Raw genomic sequence first — 17,471 nt, forward strand, 5'->3', positions numbered from 1 at the left:
CTCCGCCCCCTCAGGCCTGTTCTTGCGGCCGCCTGGCTCCGGGTTCGCGCCGGGTCGGGGCTGGGCAGGAGCGATGCTTCCCGGCCTGCCTCATACTTGAGGCGGGAGCGACCTGCCTACCTCTCTGCTTGCCCACGGCGCCGAGCCGGCAGCCATGTCCGCGGGGTTCTCCTTCGGGAGCGGCACGCTGGGCTCCTCTACCGTGGCCGCCGGCGGGAGCGGCACGGGCGGCGGTTTCTCCTTCGGGACCGCGGCGTCTAGGTAACAGCGCTCCGCGGGCGGCCTCCTTCCGGGCGGGCCTGGGGGCCGGGGGGCGGAGGGCCTGGAGGACCGAGGAGCCTGAGGGGTCTGGGGGCAGGGGAACCCTGGGGGGGCGGGCTGTCTGTGTGGCGGGGAAGGGCGGCCTGGAGGGCCTGGGGTGGGGGCGGATGGCTGGGTAGGGGGCGGGGAGGCGAGGGAACCTGGGGAACAGCCTGAGGGTCGTAGGGGGCGGGGGACACCTGTTTCCACGCGAAGTCTGGGCCCAGTGCGGCACCAGGCTGCGGCGTACGGTGAATGTGAAACGGATGAATGGAACTAACTTGTGGGGTTTTAGAAGAAGATACTCAATAGGAAATTTTAAGGGAGACAATTACACGTTTCTCCCTGATAATTGAGATGCCATTGTAGGGTATACGGTTTGGGACATTAATGATTGGTTTAACGGTGTCGTGGTTATGTTAAACGCGCTTTCAAACCTTTTGTGCCTCATGGGATCCTATCTGTCCTTTTTTATTTTGTTTTAAATACTTGTTACGGCATTTATTGGTGATAATTTTGAACTGTATATGCTAATTAGTATATCATAGGTAACATTACTGTGTTGTAATGACTCACATTGGTGCAAAATGTAGGCACCATAGTCCTCGTTTTTGTGCGGCCTGCTACACCGCCACAATTTGGCTAGCAGACATCTAGAAAGGCGATTAAAGATTTTAATGATGCGAGATTTAATCCTTAGAACTCAATCTTTTGAAGATAAAGGTGGAGGAGATCAAGTCAAGAGGTTTACTGAGAACGAGTTAGATCACTCCTGAAGCTTGAAGAATGTGGTTGTAAATTAACCAGGCAAAAAGACATTCAGTTTTGCCTTTTAAAAGGGAGAGGGTGATGGTGGTGCACAGAGTACAGTGAAGTCAAAAATCTGGAGTTTTCCTTAATACCTCCTCTCCTCTCGTTTTACGTGCTTAATCGGCGAGGTCTGATAATTTTAATTCTTCGGTTTCCCCTTGCTTCATTTCCAGAGCCACCACCCTGTTGCAGACTCTTGTCATTCATGGGACAAGTAGTTATTGAACACACTCCTGTGTAGTAGGCTCTCTGTTAGGCGGTAAGATGAGTAAGTCCTGCTTCCCGGAAACTTACATTCTTAGGAAAACACTTATGATTCCTGCCAGGTTCTCAACCAGTGACTTATCCTGTGTTAGAAGAAAACTGCCCCTGTCTACTTTGATTAGCTCAGTGGTATCTAAGTTGCTATCTCAACTGCTTTTCCAACTTTTTTTGCAACACTGTAGCCAGTGATTTTAAAAAAAATTCCCTTTGCCTCCCTTCAGTGATTTTTTCCCCTGTCCTTGGAATGAAGTAAAAATAAATCCTACCATGATCTGCAAGACCCAAACAGTCTAGAACCTCTTCAGACACCCTGAGCCCAACTCATTTCAGTTTGCTCCAGTTCAGTGATCCAAACTCACTATGAAAAAATAGTATCTACAGGCACACAAATAAGTAACAGTTTCAACAGAAGACACTGCCCTTATTTCCTGCAATGTGCTTTGTTATTTTTTATTTCGTTCTGTTTCATTTTTTTAAAAATGCTGGTTGTGAGCTGCTAAACTGATTTTATACTCCTCCAGGGCATCCTGATCTTAGTTTGAAAAACACTGCTCTAGCAGCTTGGGCCTCTCTCAGTTCCTCAGGTGGACTTGGCCAAACCCCTTCCCACCTTCGGGCAGGTCCCTCTGTTTGGCATCCCCAGCCACTTCCTGTGCTGAGCTGGTGCCTGTTTTGTGGGATTCGTGCTCACTTCCCAGGGAGGCCTTTTCTGACCTGTCAGTGTAGAGGTTTCTATTCTCACCCCTGTGTTATAGCACTTACCACAGTTGTTACCAGCTCATTACATTTTTCAGTTGACTTGTTTATTGTCTGATGCCAGCAACGAAATGTAGGCTCTGTGATGGTGGAGAAATTTCATGCTCGTTTTCCCGGAGACACAGTGGAGCTCAGCACATTATTTGTCGAATGAACAAATGATTGATTAATCTTTTTCTTTATGGTTGGAAACTTTCTGAGGGCTGATCTGAGTCTTATTTACCACTCGATCTCATCCCTGCAGCAGTGCCTGGTGTTATTATGAAAATGACTCTGATAAATACTTGTTGAATCATTGAGTAAATTATTAGCAGTGAACTAGAAGAATTTATACAGCCTTTAGAAAGCCTGAGAAATTAATAAAAGAGAAAGTCTGCCCCCTGTCCGTTGGAGTACTGGTTTGGAGGCCTGACTGCCCCTAATGCCACCTGGTGACTTGGTCTCTTGGTATATCATTTTGGAGAGTTACTCTCCAAGCCTCAGTTCCCACATCTGGAAAAGGGGTATAGTCATGTTTACCTTAAAGAGTTGTTGAGTGAGATAAACGCAGTGAAGTGTTAGCATTGGGTCTGACATTTGCTGAGTGCTCAGTAAATGCCTCCTGTTGTGTCAGCTCCTAAATGCACATTCTGGATGGAAAATTAAGATTCTGTTCCTGGTCTGCAGGTCTGCTCGGCTTTTCCACAGCACGTCCTGTTGAGGAACTGGCAGCTAGTACTGGTTGAGGCAGTAATTAGTTAGGTCTGGGGGAGCTTTTGTTTCAGTAAATTTCTCTGCCACAGAGATATTTCTCCTCTGCTTCTCTGGTAAGATTTCAGTTTGATGTGTTTCTTTGGTAACGTTTTCAACTTTATGAAGTTGTGAAACACTTCTTTGTGTCTTCGTTTATCTTGAAATGTCAAGAAACTTAAATACTTAAATTTTCTTAAAATACATTTAAAATTTATTTATGAGATAGCTATAAAAACATGGGATCATTGATTTGTTTGGGAGGAAGGAGAACATAATAAGCATTTTCATAATTTGATTCTTCAGAATTTGCCAGTGTTCCTTGAAGTACATTTTTGATTCAGTTGATTAAGTGTTTAAAGATTTGTGCTTTAATTGTGGGTGAGACCTTGCAGCCCTGTTCTGCTAACCCTAACCTTGTGCTTACACACCCAGGGCACGTACACGTGTGCTCGCTCATACGGATCACTTTGAAGTCAGTGGTAGGCTAACACACAGTTAGGATACACCCCCTCCTTCCTGCTCAGAGTCGAGGACTGATTTCAAGTTCTGCCTCCTTAGTAAGCCCCTCCCTCTCCATTCCTCCCCCAGCGACCAGCTGGTGGGATACCTTGTGCGTGGTGTGTTTGGTTGCATTTGTAAGTGCTCCTTATTGTGCGTGGTGTGTTTGGTTGCATTTGTATGTGCTCCTTATGATAGCAGTAGCAACAGCATTTATCGGGTGAAGCTAATTTGCCCTGTGTAATCTCTTAATCTTTACAAAAAAATCTTGCTAAATGGGTACTGTTACTCCCATTTTGCGGTTGAGGAAATAGAGGCTCAAAAAGGTTATGTCTCCCACATGCCAGCGCGTTGGAGAGAACTGTATAATCTTCGAGGTATCATCAAGGTTTTTTTTTTTTTCATATTTACATAATTTCTTCTCCCACCTAGAGATAGCAAATTTGAGCCTCTGAAGTTTGCTAAGAACAGCTGAAAAGCTGTGAATTTTGTTCACATCACTTGTTGTTAGCAGCTGCTCTTTTTAAGCTTTCAGAAACTCTGAAGAGGATTTCTGCTGATGAACACATAATCTTCGAAGAGGGTAGTTTTCCATCGCCACTTACTGGTGCCAGGATATGTCTGTTCTTGCCCATTATCCCCACCCCCAGTGATGGTAATACAGCAAGAGAGAGGTGGTGAAGACAACTTAGAATAACTTTTCTATTTCTGGCTCTGTCTAACTTTTCTTTATGTTAGCAGTTGGGGAAGGACAGATGAATTTAGCAGTGTGAGTTGTACATGAGTAGTTCAAAAGGAAAGTAATCCACATTTATAGGATTTCCTTATGGCCATTTAAAAATATACTAGCTTTCAAACAAAAACTGGTGAAGGCAGAATATATGTGTGACCCTGTTTATGACTTGGGATCTGAAATGCTAATTGCTATAGATTATGCCTTTCTTGAAGGCTGGTATTGTATTTTTAAAGACATTGTACATGTGGATGTATTTTTAAAGAGAACAGAAAAATATTTGAACTTGGTTGGTTAAAGGTGAATTGTTGCTTTTGTATCTTGTGGAGATGTATGAGATATGTTAAATGAAGAAAATAGCCCCAAAGAGCTAGTTTTCATTTTTATTAAATAAGTATTGGCTCCAGTAGGCTTTACTTTGTGTTTTTTATAAACAAGCAACCCTTCTTTGGGACTCAGTTTTGGAACTCTTGGAAGCACCACGACGCCAGCAACTACATCTGCTTCTTCGGGTGGTTTTGGAGCCGGGCTCTTTGGATCTAAATCTGCCACTGGGTTCACTCTAGGAGGAACAAACACAGGTAAGGAGGATCGTCACATTTTCAGGGAGTAGGTTTGGGATGTTTGTTCTTTGTGCATTCTGTCCTATGTCTCCTCCCTTTACAAGGATCGTCATTGGTGGTAGCCCTAAACAATGTAGAGAGATGAAAAGAAGTACAGGGATGTGGGATTGAGGGCCAGAAATAGGCCCAGCCATTAGCTATGACTTACATTACTATAAGAAAGGAAAGCACACACATACATTTAAGAATTAAAGGAGATAAATCTCTTTAAATACAATGGATTAAAGTAATTAATATTTTATGTTAGATTATAGAATGCAGTGTTTTACCTTAGTGAAGATTACGTCAGATTGACAATTTGGACATTAATTAATTCAGCATAGATGGGATAGCTGGCTTCCTATTTTGCTGTAACTTCATAATTTACATCCCTAAGAGATGTTTTAAATTTTTTATTATTAAAACAATTGTTTCACAACGAAAAGGGTAAGATATAAAGGTTTCTGGTGGACATTTTGGTAATGAAAAGTTTTTAAAGTACAGGTAATTTGTTATTATGAGCCAAAAACATGTTTCCCTGGAGCCACTGTTTTCAAAGTTTGCTTCCTTATTCACATTCAGCGTGTGCCCTCAGGCCTCTTGGTGTCTGTGACCATCTTTGGCCTTGAGCTCCCAGCCTTGGTGGCAGCGCTTCCCCAGCCGCGCAGGAGCCGCCCCGAGCCCAGCGGTCGCCTCTCCAGATAGTGCCGGTGTTCTGCTTGGAGAAGCTTTTTTCCCTCCTTGCCTCATTTTGTTATAGGCAATAGTTGTTTGCATTTTACATCCCTCATTCCCTAATTAATCAGGTTGCATACAGCTTGTAGTAGGAACCCCAGTGCTGCAGGAGAGCGCGTGTGCGGGCAGTGGTGATGGCGGAACAGACGCAGTCCCTCCCAGTCCTCCTAGCAGGGTTACCTGCCCTGAAGGGGCTCCAAGTCTCGCGCTTGTGGCAAACCAGAGAATGCCACCTTCTGTTGATGATTACATTTTATTTCTCTTTTTGTCCCCAGCAATAGCAACAGCTTTAGCCATAGGATTAACTCTGGGTAAGGATTTTTGAGGAAAGAGCCCACATCTGTGTTTCCTACTTTTCTCTTCCCTGATGTCTCACAGGGCTGGGGTGCAGAGGAGAGCAAGTGAGGAACTGAATGTAGGTCACAGATTCCCACTTCTCAAAGAACCTCTCAGCATTTGAGTTTTTTAAAAAATCAACAACTATATAATGCTTTTTAAATTCAGAAATAATTTTAAATACTGAAGTGATTTTTCTGTAGAAATTTATTTCATAATACATTTTTTCAGTCGTTTAAGCCCTTTTAGTGGAAAAAGCACCAAACTTTAGGCCAGAAGCTTTGGAATGAAGCCCTGGTTGTATCTAAGTAGTTGTGAGGCCTCAGCTGCCAGATACAACATGACTGTCCTTTAGTTACCTATAATATGAGGATATTGGACTAAAAAGTATGGTTTCCCTTCCAGCCCCAAAACCTGCTAGTTCTCTGTAGTGATGTGCTGCAGGGAATGTGAGTAACCAGGTCACCGCTGCCCTGACCTGGAGGACGGGAAGTGATGTGAAACGGTGCGAGGACAATGAGGGAACTCAGTTAAAATTAATTAAACTTCAATTAAAAGTTGAAATAAATTAAAGATTGGTGACCTTTCTTCCCTTGGATGCTACTTACCTTGTTATCAACAGAAAACACGTCTGTTTAGCACCAAAAGTTAGGGCAGAATTGGGTGTAATACATGTAGTTCTGGTAAAAAGGAGTTATTTTTTAAACAGGCACGCCGGCCACCACACCTGCGTCCACTGTGGGCTTCAGCCTGTGCTTCAGCAAGCCCGCGGCGCCCGCCACGCCCTTCGCGCTACCCAGCACGTCGGCCTCCGCCTCGGCCGGGGCGCTCACCCTCTCGTCCGCTCTAACGTCGGCTCCGGCAGGTGCGGCCCAGCGGGGAGCGGGGCGTGTGAACTTACGTGCTTAGTGAACATAGGTACCTACCTTTAGTGAAGATAATTTGAGTTTGGGAAAATTTTTATTTTGGTCATTCAGCAGTGTTGACCTACTGAGGGACTGATTTGTGAAGGTCAGCATTGAGCCTTAAAGCGGCAGAGGCCTTCCTGGACGTTGGTCTCTATTTACAGAGCAAAGCAGGGGAGAGAGTGAGAGGTCACATGTGAAATGATTCATATCTGCTTTGTTTTCAAGGAGCATTTTGGTGACAGGCAGGGTAACGAGTTTTCATAAACCTTGCCTGGCTTAGGATTCATCTGGTTTTGAATGTGGAGTTGGTGGCCTGGCTTGAACACCCTGTGTTACTGTCTAGAGTCAGTTACCTGATCCCATGCAAATATTAACCAAAGTCCTTATTTCTGTCACTGGTTTTTGCTTTGAAGGTACTATTTCTCTTTATTCTAAAGTACATACAATCTTATCTTTAAGTGAGTGGTTTTTCCCAAGAGCCAGTTTAACCATGACATCAGTTTTTTTTTAGAAGTGTTTGTATTTTCTGTGATGTGCTTGGAAATGATGTTTCCTTTTGAAGGCTGACTGTTTCGCTGTTTGCAGCATCCACAGGATTTACTCTGAATAACCTGGGTGGAACGACGGCCACGACTACCTCTGCGTCCGCGGGCCTGTCCTTAGGGGGCGCCCTGGCTGGCTTGGGAGGCTCACTTTTCCAGAGCACAAACACTGCGGCATCAGGTGATGGGTGATTGCTCTCCAAAAACAGTGAATGTTTACAGTTAAATTTACTGTGTCTTTATTTTCACATTTTGAGCAGATCACGTTGTCTCTTTAACTGTTATGTTTTCCTTTTAGAGTAAAAACTGAATTATAAAATGTAGTTTTTAATACATAATTGGGTATTTTAGCCATATTTTAGAAATACATTTCCTTAGTATTGACTGACTAGATAGGGAAACAAAGAAGGGCCTGTTTAAGGAGTTGGTAAACTGTTCTAGAGAAACTTGTCTTTAGAGTTAGAGGGTTGCTTTTGTGTTTGTTACTGAGTTTTTAGATCAGTTCTGATTTTTCTTAGGCCCTTTGACACACTATTCAATGCTTAATGGTGGTTATGTTAACCTAAAGATGCCATTGATTTTTTAAAAATTAGTAAGTTACTTATTCAGCTGTGTGTTTTCACACATTGCCAGGATTTAAATCATTTTCATTGGTCCTGTGCTCTTACCCAGTACATCCTGTTGTTTCCTCTGGTTTTAAAGTAAATGGCATTTTGTCTAGAGAAGCACATTGTGTCAGCTTGGAAAAGCATGGACTTAGGTGATTTACCAATGCAAGGTCTCTGAAGTTTTACTGTTTGAGTCACAGGTATACGTTGATGACTTAAGATTAGTTATAGTCTAGCTCCTTCAATTCCGTTTGTCAGTGAGGTAGTGTTTAAGTAAGTGAAGTCTACTTTTTTTTTTAATTTATTGAAAAGAACTTGGGAATATGAAATTTTGATGATGTTTGAACTGTAGCTCTTTAATTAGCAGTTCTTTAAATTTCACTAGTAATAAAACTATTTGCTGTATATTACACTGAAACCTTGTAAGTTCATGCTGGATTGTTTTTCCCCAGCCTTGTTGAGGTATAATTGACAAATAAAATTGTGAGATACTTAGTATACTACGTGAAGATTTAGATTTGATTGTATACATTGTTTTCTTCTGTTGAGTTAATTAACACATCCAACCTAGAATATTTTAAAAGTATGCAATTTCCAAAGCATGATTGGAAGACAGTAAGCAAACAAAAGCTGCTTTGGCAGAGAGGGTTTAAAAACAACTAAAAATCAAATATCCACATATACTGAGTGAACAGATATGTTCTGGCCCTTTTAATAAATCAAAATCACGTTGTCGAAACTACATATACCATTCAGTCCAAGCAAGATTGTCAGTCTTTGTCCAAAGCATGCTCTAGACTTGTTTCTTGTTGGTCTAAATCAAGTGTGAAGATAATCTGGGATCCAGCTTAAGAGCGTTTGAGTGCGCTGGTCAGCAGAGGAATCATAAAGACCGCGGAGCCTTGTGACTGATGTTTGGTCTGTTTGCAGGACTTGGACAGAATGCTTTAGGCTTGACTCTGGGAACTACGGCAGCTACTTCCTCTGCGGGCAGCGAAGGCCTTGGTGGCATAGATTTTAGTAGCTCATCGGATAAAAAGAGTAAGTAATGGTATACTGTAATCCTATGCTCCAACAGGCCTGTTGAGGAAACTTAAATTTCTGTGTCAGGAAGATTGTTGGTTAAATATTCAGCGGTAAAGGTTTGTTTTTCAGTTTGCCTTATGTTTCACAAATTTCGTCTGTGCAGGGCATTTAAGAATTTATTTTTGTAGAAAAGTCAGATTTGTAGGTACATGTGTCTTATGTAGCTAGCTTAATAAGTGTATTAATATTAACATTTTAAAATCAGGACCGTGATACGTATATTGTTTTGTAACCTGTTCTTTCTCGTGTAATATATCACAAGTTGTAATCAGTGTCAATAATTCTTTAAAAATATTTCAGTGCCGCTCCATATCACTTTCATTAATGGATATACCCTCGTTTGGTCAGCCGTCATCTGGCTGTTAGCGTGTGTTTCCAGTTCTTTACTTGGGAGGCTATCACTGCACTTGGCATCCTTGCAGAAAGAGGCATCATAGTGCAATTGCCGGGCTGCGAATCCTGGCTCACCTGTTCACGTTCCTTTGACCTTATTCCAGTTGTTTATCCTCTCAGCGCTTTACAGAGTAGGGGTTGGTTTGGGGATTACTGTTTGTAAAACCTTAGCGGAGGCAGGCACATGGGAAATGCTGTTTGTTTTTATTATAAGTTTTTGTTCATGTTTTGGTTATTTCCTTAGGGCAAATACCTAGTGAATCATTGGCTTAAAGGGAGGGACATTTTGGAGACTCCTGGCATATGCTGTGAAATTACTTTCCAGAAACATTTTACCAGTGTATTTACCCACCAACCAGGATGAGAATTCCCTTCTCACTATGCTCTTGTTGTGCTGAATATTCTTAAAAAACTTTTTTCAACCTAAGTTTATTTTGAGGGTTTTCTGTGGTTGTTGGTTCCATGTGAATGGTTGGTTTGTTTTGTTTTGCAACATCTCTTCTGATGAACGCATGTTGCACTAGAGTACATACACGAATACTGCACTGAACCTCTCTGAAGAGCTTAGATGACATAAAAGATAAAGGTGTGAAATTTTCAGTGTCTGTATCTGTTGGAATCTTTAAAATGGGATGTGGGTTTTATTATAAGGAGATACTGTTTTAGAGTAAATTACTTTCCTGAAAGTTGGCAAAATCCTTCTAGTCTTAGAAGATTTGGATTTTTTTCTCTTTGAATGAAAATTAATTTCTAAACATAAGGTCCTATCTCTTGTTTTCACTTGATTTTCTTTGTAGCAACTCCCTAATTCAAAACCGGCCTCCGGGCCTTAGCAGCTCATTGCGCACTCAGTTGGAGCGCCTGGTGCCCTCCAGCCACTTTTATTTTAAGCCTGAGATGCCCCTCTTCATTGTAACTGCTTTTAGGCTCCTTGTGAAGGAGCAGATTGAGGAATGTGAGAAGTCAGTCCCCCCTCTCTTGCCCTTCACCAGCCCAGTGCCCTGCTCTCTGGGGGTACCTCAGCTAGAGCTGAGCTGGAGGACTGTGCGGGACAAGTGCCCCTGGCTTCGTGTACCATGCCCCAGTCCCCGCTGATCCCATGTATGTGTCAGGGTTTGTTTTTTTTTTTTTATCTCCAGCGTTAATCTCTGTCAGCCTGGACTTGTAGTCTTGGGGGGGATTTAATCAGGTGGAGCGGGGTGGGAAGCAGCTTTCTGGGAAGAGGGGCAGCCCAGAGCAGGACCTAGGGGTGAGGAGGCATGAGCACTTTGGGAAAACTCCTGGCCGGCCCGTGTAGCTGCAGGACAGAAAGGCCAGAGCGTTGTAATTAACCGAGGACACTCGGATCTGCTACAGGGCTTTGCTCTCGATAATGTGACGTAGGCAAGGTGGGTTATGGGAGCGTAAGGATGCTTTCCTAGTTGGAGTCCATGGCCATCAGAAACAGGTGCACGTTTGTGTGCATGCAAACTTTTGTAAAATATAATAAAAATGGAATATTGAAAAGTATAGCAAAACAGTAATTAGTAAACAAGTTGAACTATTTGGGAAAAAAATCCCTGTTTTATATTAGTGTCTCATTTAATCTAAGACACTGTAGAACATGAGTGCCAGTTTCAGGAATGATAAACTATGAAGAAGAAAATCTTAGAATCAATGAAACACAAAATATAGAAAAATAAACTACAATTGGAGCAAACAAGTAAACAGAAAGAAACCTCATGTACAAAGATAAATGACAAATTGAGAGTAAAATCCTTGTTTTCTTGATGCTTATTTTCTCACGTGACATCTATGAGATCGAGATGTGTATTATAATTATAAGCATCTAATTTTAGGAATAGGCACATGAAGTATATATGTGAGACAAAGAATATGCTTAATGTTGAAATAACTCTGAGAAGTCAATAAGACAAATATCTCAAAAATGTACAAATCACATGAATAGGCAGTTCACAAAAGGAGATACACACTTGTCGAATTAACTTTTGAAATAAAAGTTTCACTTAATGCTATCAGAAATATGAATTAAGACTGTAATACAGTGGCATTTTTCACCTATTTATCTGCAATGATCTCTTTTAATATGTTTATTGTTGAGGGTGTGATGGAAAAGGTACTCTTATTCATGGTCGATGGGGACATGAATTGTGACAGCTGTTTCAAGGGATGAGCTTGATAATATGTCAGATGCCGTCACCGGCATACTCTCTGACCTCGGATTCCTCTGCTTGGGATGTGAATAAAGCAGCGCACAGGCGTTTGTGGATGAAGATGTTCACTGCAGTAGCATTTATACAGTGAGGGCTGACGTGCCAAGGAAAGGGTTAGACATGAAGGTTATGATAACCACTGTATCATCAATTCTCTGTGATCATTTAAAGTCATTTTAGGTGACATGGAAAATACTCACAAGCTGAGAAAATATGTTAAAATATCACTTATAATCCTGATTGCCCTTAAAGATGTACATTAAGTGCAGAAAAAGGTAGAGTGAAGCTCTGTGGATTTCTTTATTTTCTATATTTTGTTAAATAAGCAAGTCTTACTTTTTAGTCAGAAATAAATTTTGGAAAAGCAGAAAGCAGAAAGTGAGTCACTGCATCATTTTCTGAAGGAGCATTTTACTTTTCTACTTACTAGGTTTTTGCTGTTAATGCTATCAAATATGTGTTCTTACTGAGAGCTATTGATATGTCTACAGATAATAAAAACTTCATTTTTAAAAAATTTGCTATTTTTGTAAAATATTTAGGGAAGTTTGGTAATTCAACATATTTTAGTATTGTATTCCGGTAGGGCCTTAAAAAGTGTCAGATAAAGCTCTCAGGCATTAAACTCCTAGGTGAGAAGATTTTTCAGGGAAGATAGTTGAAAAAGGAAGATTCTTGCTCTTGAAAGAAATAGATGCAAGTCAGCCTCATGATTGTTTATATATATAAACATGTCTTTATAACGTGTGTGTGGGATCTGTGGCAAGTCATGACACGGCACGGGGTTGAAGAGGCAGTCTAAGAAACCCTTAGCCGTTTCTATTTATATCTTACTTCATATTAACTTAAAACTTGTATTTTGAATATATTGTTAAATTACCTATTTTTACACAAAGCTTTTTGAATTTTCTAGGTGATAAGACAGGAACAAGACCAGAGTAAGTTTACAATTTAATTTTTAAAATATTTTATTTAAAGAGCTTTACTTTTTAAATTGTAGGCAAATGGTATGGTTGAAGGTAAATGGAACCATATAGGCATTTAGAAGAAAAATTATTTTAAAGAGTTTTTGTCAAAGATAAAATAATAAGCATAAGCTCCGGAGAGATTATGAAAGGTCAAATCTTTAAGAAAATTTATGACCATTTCTTTCTCGGAAGGGGTTGGTTTTTCTCCAGATAATATAAATAAATACAAATATATGTCTCTGTCTTTTTAACTGATTAAATATTGGACAACTCGTGAAACTTTACTCTTGGAGCACCTTTTATTTATATGAACAAATGAAAAACACATGCTGTCTATATGTAAATTATGTTGCCCGCAGCATCTTTTCCTGATGAGGGAGAGGACAGTGGCCTCCAGGTACATCGTGTGTGTTTGAAGATTGTTATCTTTCTTACCAATCATGCTTCCTCATGTAATAGTTTGTATTACACTAAACAGCACATTTGTAAATGAGTGACGAGCTCATGCCTCCCCACACCTCGTGTGTGGTGCATGGTGCGTGGTTTAGCTGTGTCACCACAGGAGGGAAGCTGAGAGCCTGCACTGTGCCTGGGACCTAACTCGTGACGTCACGGCGTGCCCAGTGTCATTCATCCCTGAGTGCAGTGAATTGTCATGATTCCTTTAAGCTGCTCCTGAGTCTTACTTTGTTGAAGAACAAATTGAGGTTATAAAATAATGACATTGTCGTCATCTCATCATGAGAAGTTTTGTAGACTTTCTTTAGTGAATGCGGTGATATTTTTGAGCTGAATAAAATGCCAGGCATAGAATTTTTGAGCTGGAGGAACTTGGTTTAATACCTCATCCCATCTGTGGTGTTTTCTGGTTTTGTTCTCAAACATTGAGCTAAATGCCTCTGTGTACTTACAGTAGCTGCCAGTCTTCTTGGAAAAGACACCTCCACGTCAGACGGATTGCTAGTTATCTTATAGGCCCGGAAATTTCTTGTTCTGCATAAAGAACTTTGAGATCATATAAGAAAGCTATAAATGGGGAATGCTTTCTCTCTTTTTTGCATCTTAATACATACTCTTAAAACTCAGCTGTTTGCTTTTTATAATCGCTGTGGTTTTAATGTCTGTGGCATCTTTCTTAGGGATAGTAAAGCCTTGAAGGATGAACATCTACCTCCTGTCATCTGCCAAGATGTTGACAATCTCCAGTAAGTGTGTCAAGTATAATTAGTAGATAAATCATACTTGAAGACTTTAGGGGGAACATCTCTTCTTCCTGAACATTTTAAGTTGGGTTAACATTTTAATGCTTTTAGAAATTAGACAGCAGGACAATTGAATTAAGGAAAAAATTCTTAACTGCCATTCTGTAGAAAGCATCTGAAATGTAGATGAATTTTTAGTATTTGCTTCTTAAAAACACTTGGACTTTAAACTCTGACCAACCTGTTGTAAATATAGAAAAATAGAAAGCCAAAGGTGAATTTTTTTTAACTCAAATCTTTTTTTTTTTTTTTAGGAAATTTGTGAAGGAACAGAAACAGGTCCAAGAAGAAATCAGTAGAATGTCTTCAAAAGCGATGCTTAAAGTACAAGAAGATATTAAAGCTCTGAAGCAGCTTTTGTCATTGGCTGCCAGTGGGTTACAGAGAAACACTCTCAATATTGACAAATTGAAAGTAGAAACTGCTCAGGTAAACTAACTTACTGTCATTTTATTGTGGGATTCTTTTTTTTGCTTGTTTGTTTTGCTTGTTTTTTACAAATAGAAAAATAGGTCTTTTTAAAATTATAAAGTTTAATACGGACATACTATTTAAGAAAACCACGTAGTTTGTGTACTTTTAAGTTGCTATACTAGTAGTTCCTAGTTTGTTTTGAGTGCTTACTGTGTACGAGGCGGTATCTGAGCCGTTCAGGCCTGTTACCCAGTGCGCCTTCACCACAGCCCTGTGAGGTTGGCGCTGCTGTTAGCCCCAAATGGGAAAGCAGACAGAGAGCTTTGTTCCTGGTGACTCTGCAGCTTGGGCTCCTCACTGTTGCCTGCTGCCTGAACCGTATGTTACACAAGGAGAGAAAATGTTTTTACGTCAGTGATCAAATAAAAATTATGTTTTATAGCTATTAAATTCTGATGACTTGCTAGTCTAGTTAGGTCTTAGCTAATAAAAATGGTAATGAGGCTAATAACCTGTCGCTAATGTCTACTTGCTTTTTGTCCCTGGTGTCATATGCAGCGTAGAGTGCATTGGATGATAGTGGACGGTTTGCTTGTGTTTTACACTCTACAGTTACACGGTGTACTGGATGTGACCTCGGCAGTCTAGAAACCTTGCCCTAAAGTTTTCCCTGGTCTGTTAATGAACTTCCTGACCACTGCTTTTAATAGGCTTGCCAGAGTGCTATGCTCTTCATAAATTAAGTGGTAATATTTTAAGTAAAAATTTTGACAGTACTTATGTGTCCTTTTTTATTGAAGTATAATGGATGTACATTAGTTTTAGGTGTACAACATGATTCAATATTTGTATGTATTGTGAAATGACCCACAGAAATCTAGTTAACGCCCACCACCACAAATAGCTAATATTTTTTTCCCCTCCTGTAGTGAGAACTTTGAAGATCTGCTGTCTTAGCAACTTCCAAATATAAAATGTAGTGTTATCAACTACGGTAACCACGTTGTATGTTACATCCCCAGGACTCAATTTTTTTGTAACTGGAAGTTTGTACCTGCTTATGTGTCTTCAAGTCAACTATTGGAGAATACTCGTGACATTTTTAATTAAAATGTGTTACTAAAATAGCTAATCTAAGCTATGATGTTTAAAGGGAATTCAAAGGCTTTATTGCTTGCTTTTAGGTTTCCTGGTCACTTAACAGATTCTGTGGTTAAAGATGAGTGAAGTGTTCTCCCATGTTTGCTTCCCACTTACTCTTCCCAGTACAGGAAGAGTATGTCGTCAGCTGTGCACTTTCTAGGAGGAAGAGCATCTTAGTTGTGCCTTTAGACTGTGGAGAATGCTTAGACTCCAAGCACTTACAGGAAATTATAAATTTCATGTGTGAAATTACATGAAATTACACAAAAGTCTCCTGAGTTAAGTTCAGAACAGTTTATAGGAGATCTCACATTTGGTCTGAGATTACTCTTAATCCCAGTACACGGGAATTCATGCTTTACTTCAGTCTAGCGAGTTACAAATTGGAAAAAAAGTTCTGACTTCCTTAGTAAAGTAGTTACCCATCTTATTTAACCCCCTAAACCTCTTCTTCAAAGAAGGCCTTCCTGGGAAATACAAATAGTCCAAAGGTAAACAGTGTTGTGATTACAAAGACCAGACCCTCATGGAAGTAGAGTCTCTCACATGCCCCACGTTGGGGATGAAACTCGAGAGCTGAAATAAGGGTGGGTAATGTTCTTTTCTGTGAGCAGCATAGGTGCCAGATAGTTTGCTGCAGTTACATTGCCGAGTGCATGTAGTCAGAGGATGTTTTTAAGGGTCTGTTATGTGCAGGGCACTTCATTGGGTTTTTGGGGATCAAAGCACTTACAATATGCTAGGGAAGGTGGGCTCCAGCGGGCAGGTAATGTGTTCCAGGTACAAGGTGTCGTGGGGCCCACAGAGGGCTCAGGTGGGCATTTCCTCCACCTGTCCGAGCAGGACAGGGTAGCAGTGGTGCCCTGAGCCTTGAAACCTGCATAGGTGCTCCCCTGGCTGGCAGGAGGGAAGGAGAGCAGCTGAGGGGTGGGGAGGAGGCGTGTGTGAGGATCTGCACGCTGCTTAGCATCATAGGAGGCTTAAGTGGAGGTTGCAGAAGCAGTGAAATGATAGGAGTGTGGAATGTGAGTGGGTTAAACAGGTTATGAGTTAAAACCATTGGCTAGAAGGTAGAAATGGCTTTGAGGGAGAGTAGAGGGCAGTGTAAGAAGGGTTAAGTGTGAGAGCTTTAAAAGAATTGGGCCGCCTAGACACCTAGACTCGGTGCTCTTCAGGCCTTCCAGCTGCCTGGCCTGGGGCAAGAGTGTGTCCCATCTCTGTGGCTGCCTCGTATTTAACTATGTTAGAGGTTGTTCTTGGAGACTCGCCCCCTTGACTGTGGAGCTTAGTGCTTAGTAAGTGTTCAGAGTGTCAGCCAGCTGCTGTCGTCGATCTCAGTGTTAGTACTGCTACCTTGCTTTTTAAAAATAATGTTTTCTACAATTGTATATTAAAGATTGTTAAATCGTAACATGGTCTTTAACTATGGATGAGTTAACTTCATGAATCCTACAGAAACTCATAGTTTCTTACGATAGACCAGCAGTTCATTATAAACTTACAGAGTTTGTTAAAAGTGGTCTGTCTTCCCTGGAAAGAGGCTTTAGCAGCTTGTAAGGCAGCGTCGTCTGTAGTATGTTCTCGTCGCATGAGGCTCTGACATGGCACTGTAGAAGTTTCAGTCCAGAGAGAGTTGGTATTTTTAGCCTAACTTTTAACTGGCTTTTTTCTTTTTTGTAAACTTCTATTATATTAGGAGTTAAAAAATGCTGAAATAGCTTTAAGAACCCAGAAAACACCACCTGGACTCCAACATGAAAATACAGCTCCTGCTGAGTAAGTTATTGGATTGTTTTTAAACAGATGTTTCTCACTCTAAGAAAGCAGAACAGTAAAAACAATATACAGGCTAGGAGTTTTTAGTTCATTTTGCAGCAAGCCTGGACACTGTTTATATGGATTCTTAAATTGAATTCTCATAATAACTCTAAGAGGGTACATTATCCCCATTTTACCGAAGGGTAAGTGAAGGCCGAGGTCTGGGCTTTTAACCACTATTTTGCAGTTGCACTTCATGTTGCTTACAGGGTCTGTTCCACTTGATCAAATTTTGCAGATGGTAGAAACTTATATTTTTACCTGTAAGGACTTTCAGTTTAAAAATAATTTTATGGTATTATTAAAATATTATTAAAATAATTCAATTAAAACATAATTTAAAAAAATTA

At 40.8% G+C, this 17,471-nt stretch overlaps 1 protein-coding gene across 2 annotated transcripts in view; it reads left to right on the top strand.

Annotated features, from left to right (window-relative positions):
* The window catches only part of NUP58 (nucleoporin 58), a 33,530-nt gene continuing 16,059 nt past the window's right edge, over nucleotides 1-17,471 (top strand). The window contains exons 1-9 of one of the 2 annotated variants that reach the window (XM_074377941.1): nucleotides 1-261; nucleotides 4,553-4,674; nucleotides 6,476-6,631; nucleotides 7,260-7,397; nucleotides 8,755-8,865; nucleotides 12,430-12,454; nucleotides 13,624-13,689; nucleotides 14,001-14,175; nucleotides 17,000-17,079. In XM_074377941.1, coding sequence (XP_074234042.1) covers nucleotides 155-261; nucleotides 4,553-4,674; nucleotides 6,476-6,631; nucleotides 7,260-7,397; nucleotides 8,755-8,865; nucleotides 12,430-12,454; nucleotides 13,624-13,689; nucleotides 14,001-14,175; nucleotides 17,000-17,079 — 980 coding nt within the window. In that variant the 5' untranslated portion in view covers nucleotides 1-154. Of the gene's footprint in view, nucleotides 262-4,531; nucleotides 4,675-6,475; nucleotides 6,632-7,259; nucleotides 7,398-8,754; nucleotides 8,866-12,429; nucleotides 12,455-13,623; nucleotides 13,690-14,000; nucleotides 14,176-16,999; nucleotides 17,080-17,471 lie in introns of both variants that reach the window. The other variant, XM_074377940.1, reaches the window with a different exon arrangement.

Source organism: Camelus bactrianus, chromosome 14, assembly GCF_048773025.1.
Source record: "Camelus bactrianus isolate YW-2024 breed Bactrian camel chromosome 14, ASM4877302v1, whole genome shotgun sequence".
Lineage (NCBI taxonomy): Eukaryota > Metazoa > Chordata > Mammalia > Artiodactyla > Camelidae > Camelus > Camelus bactrianus.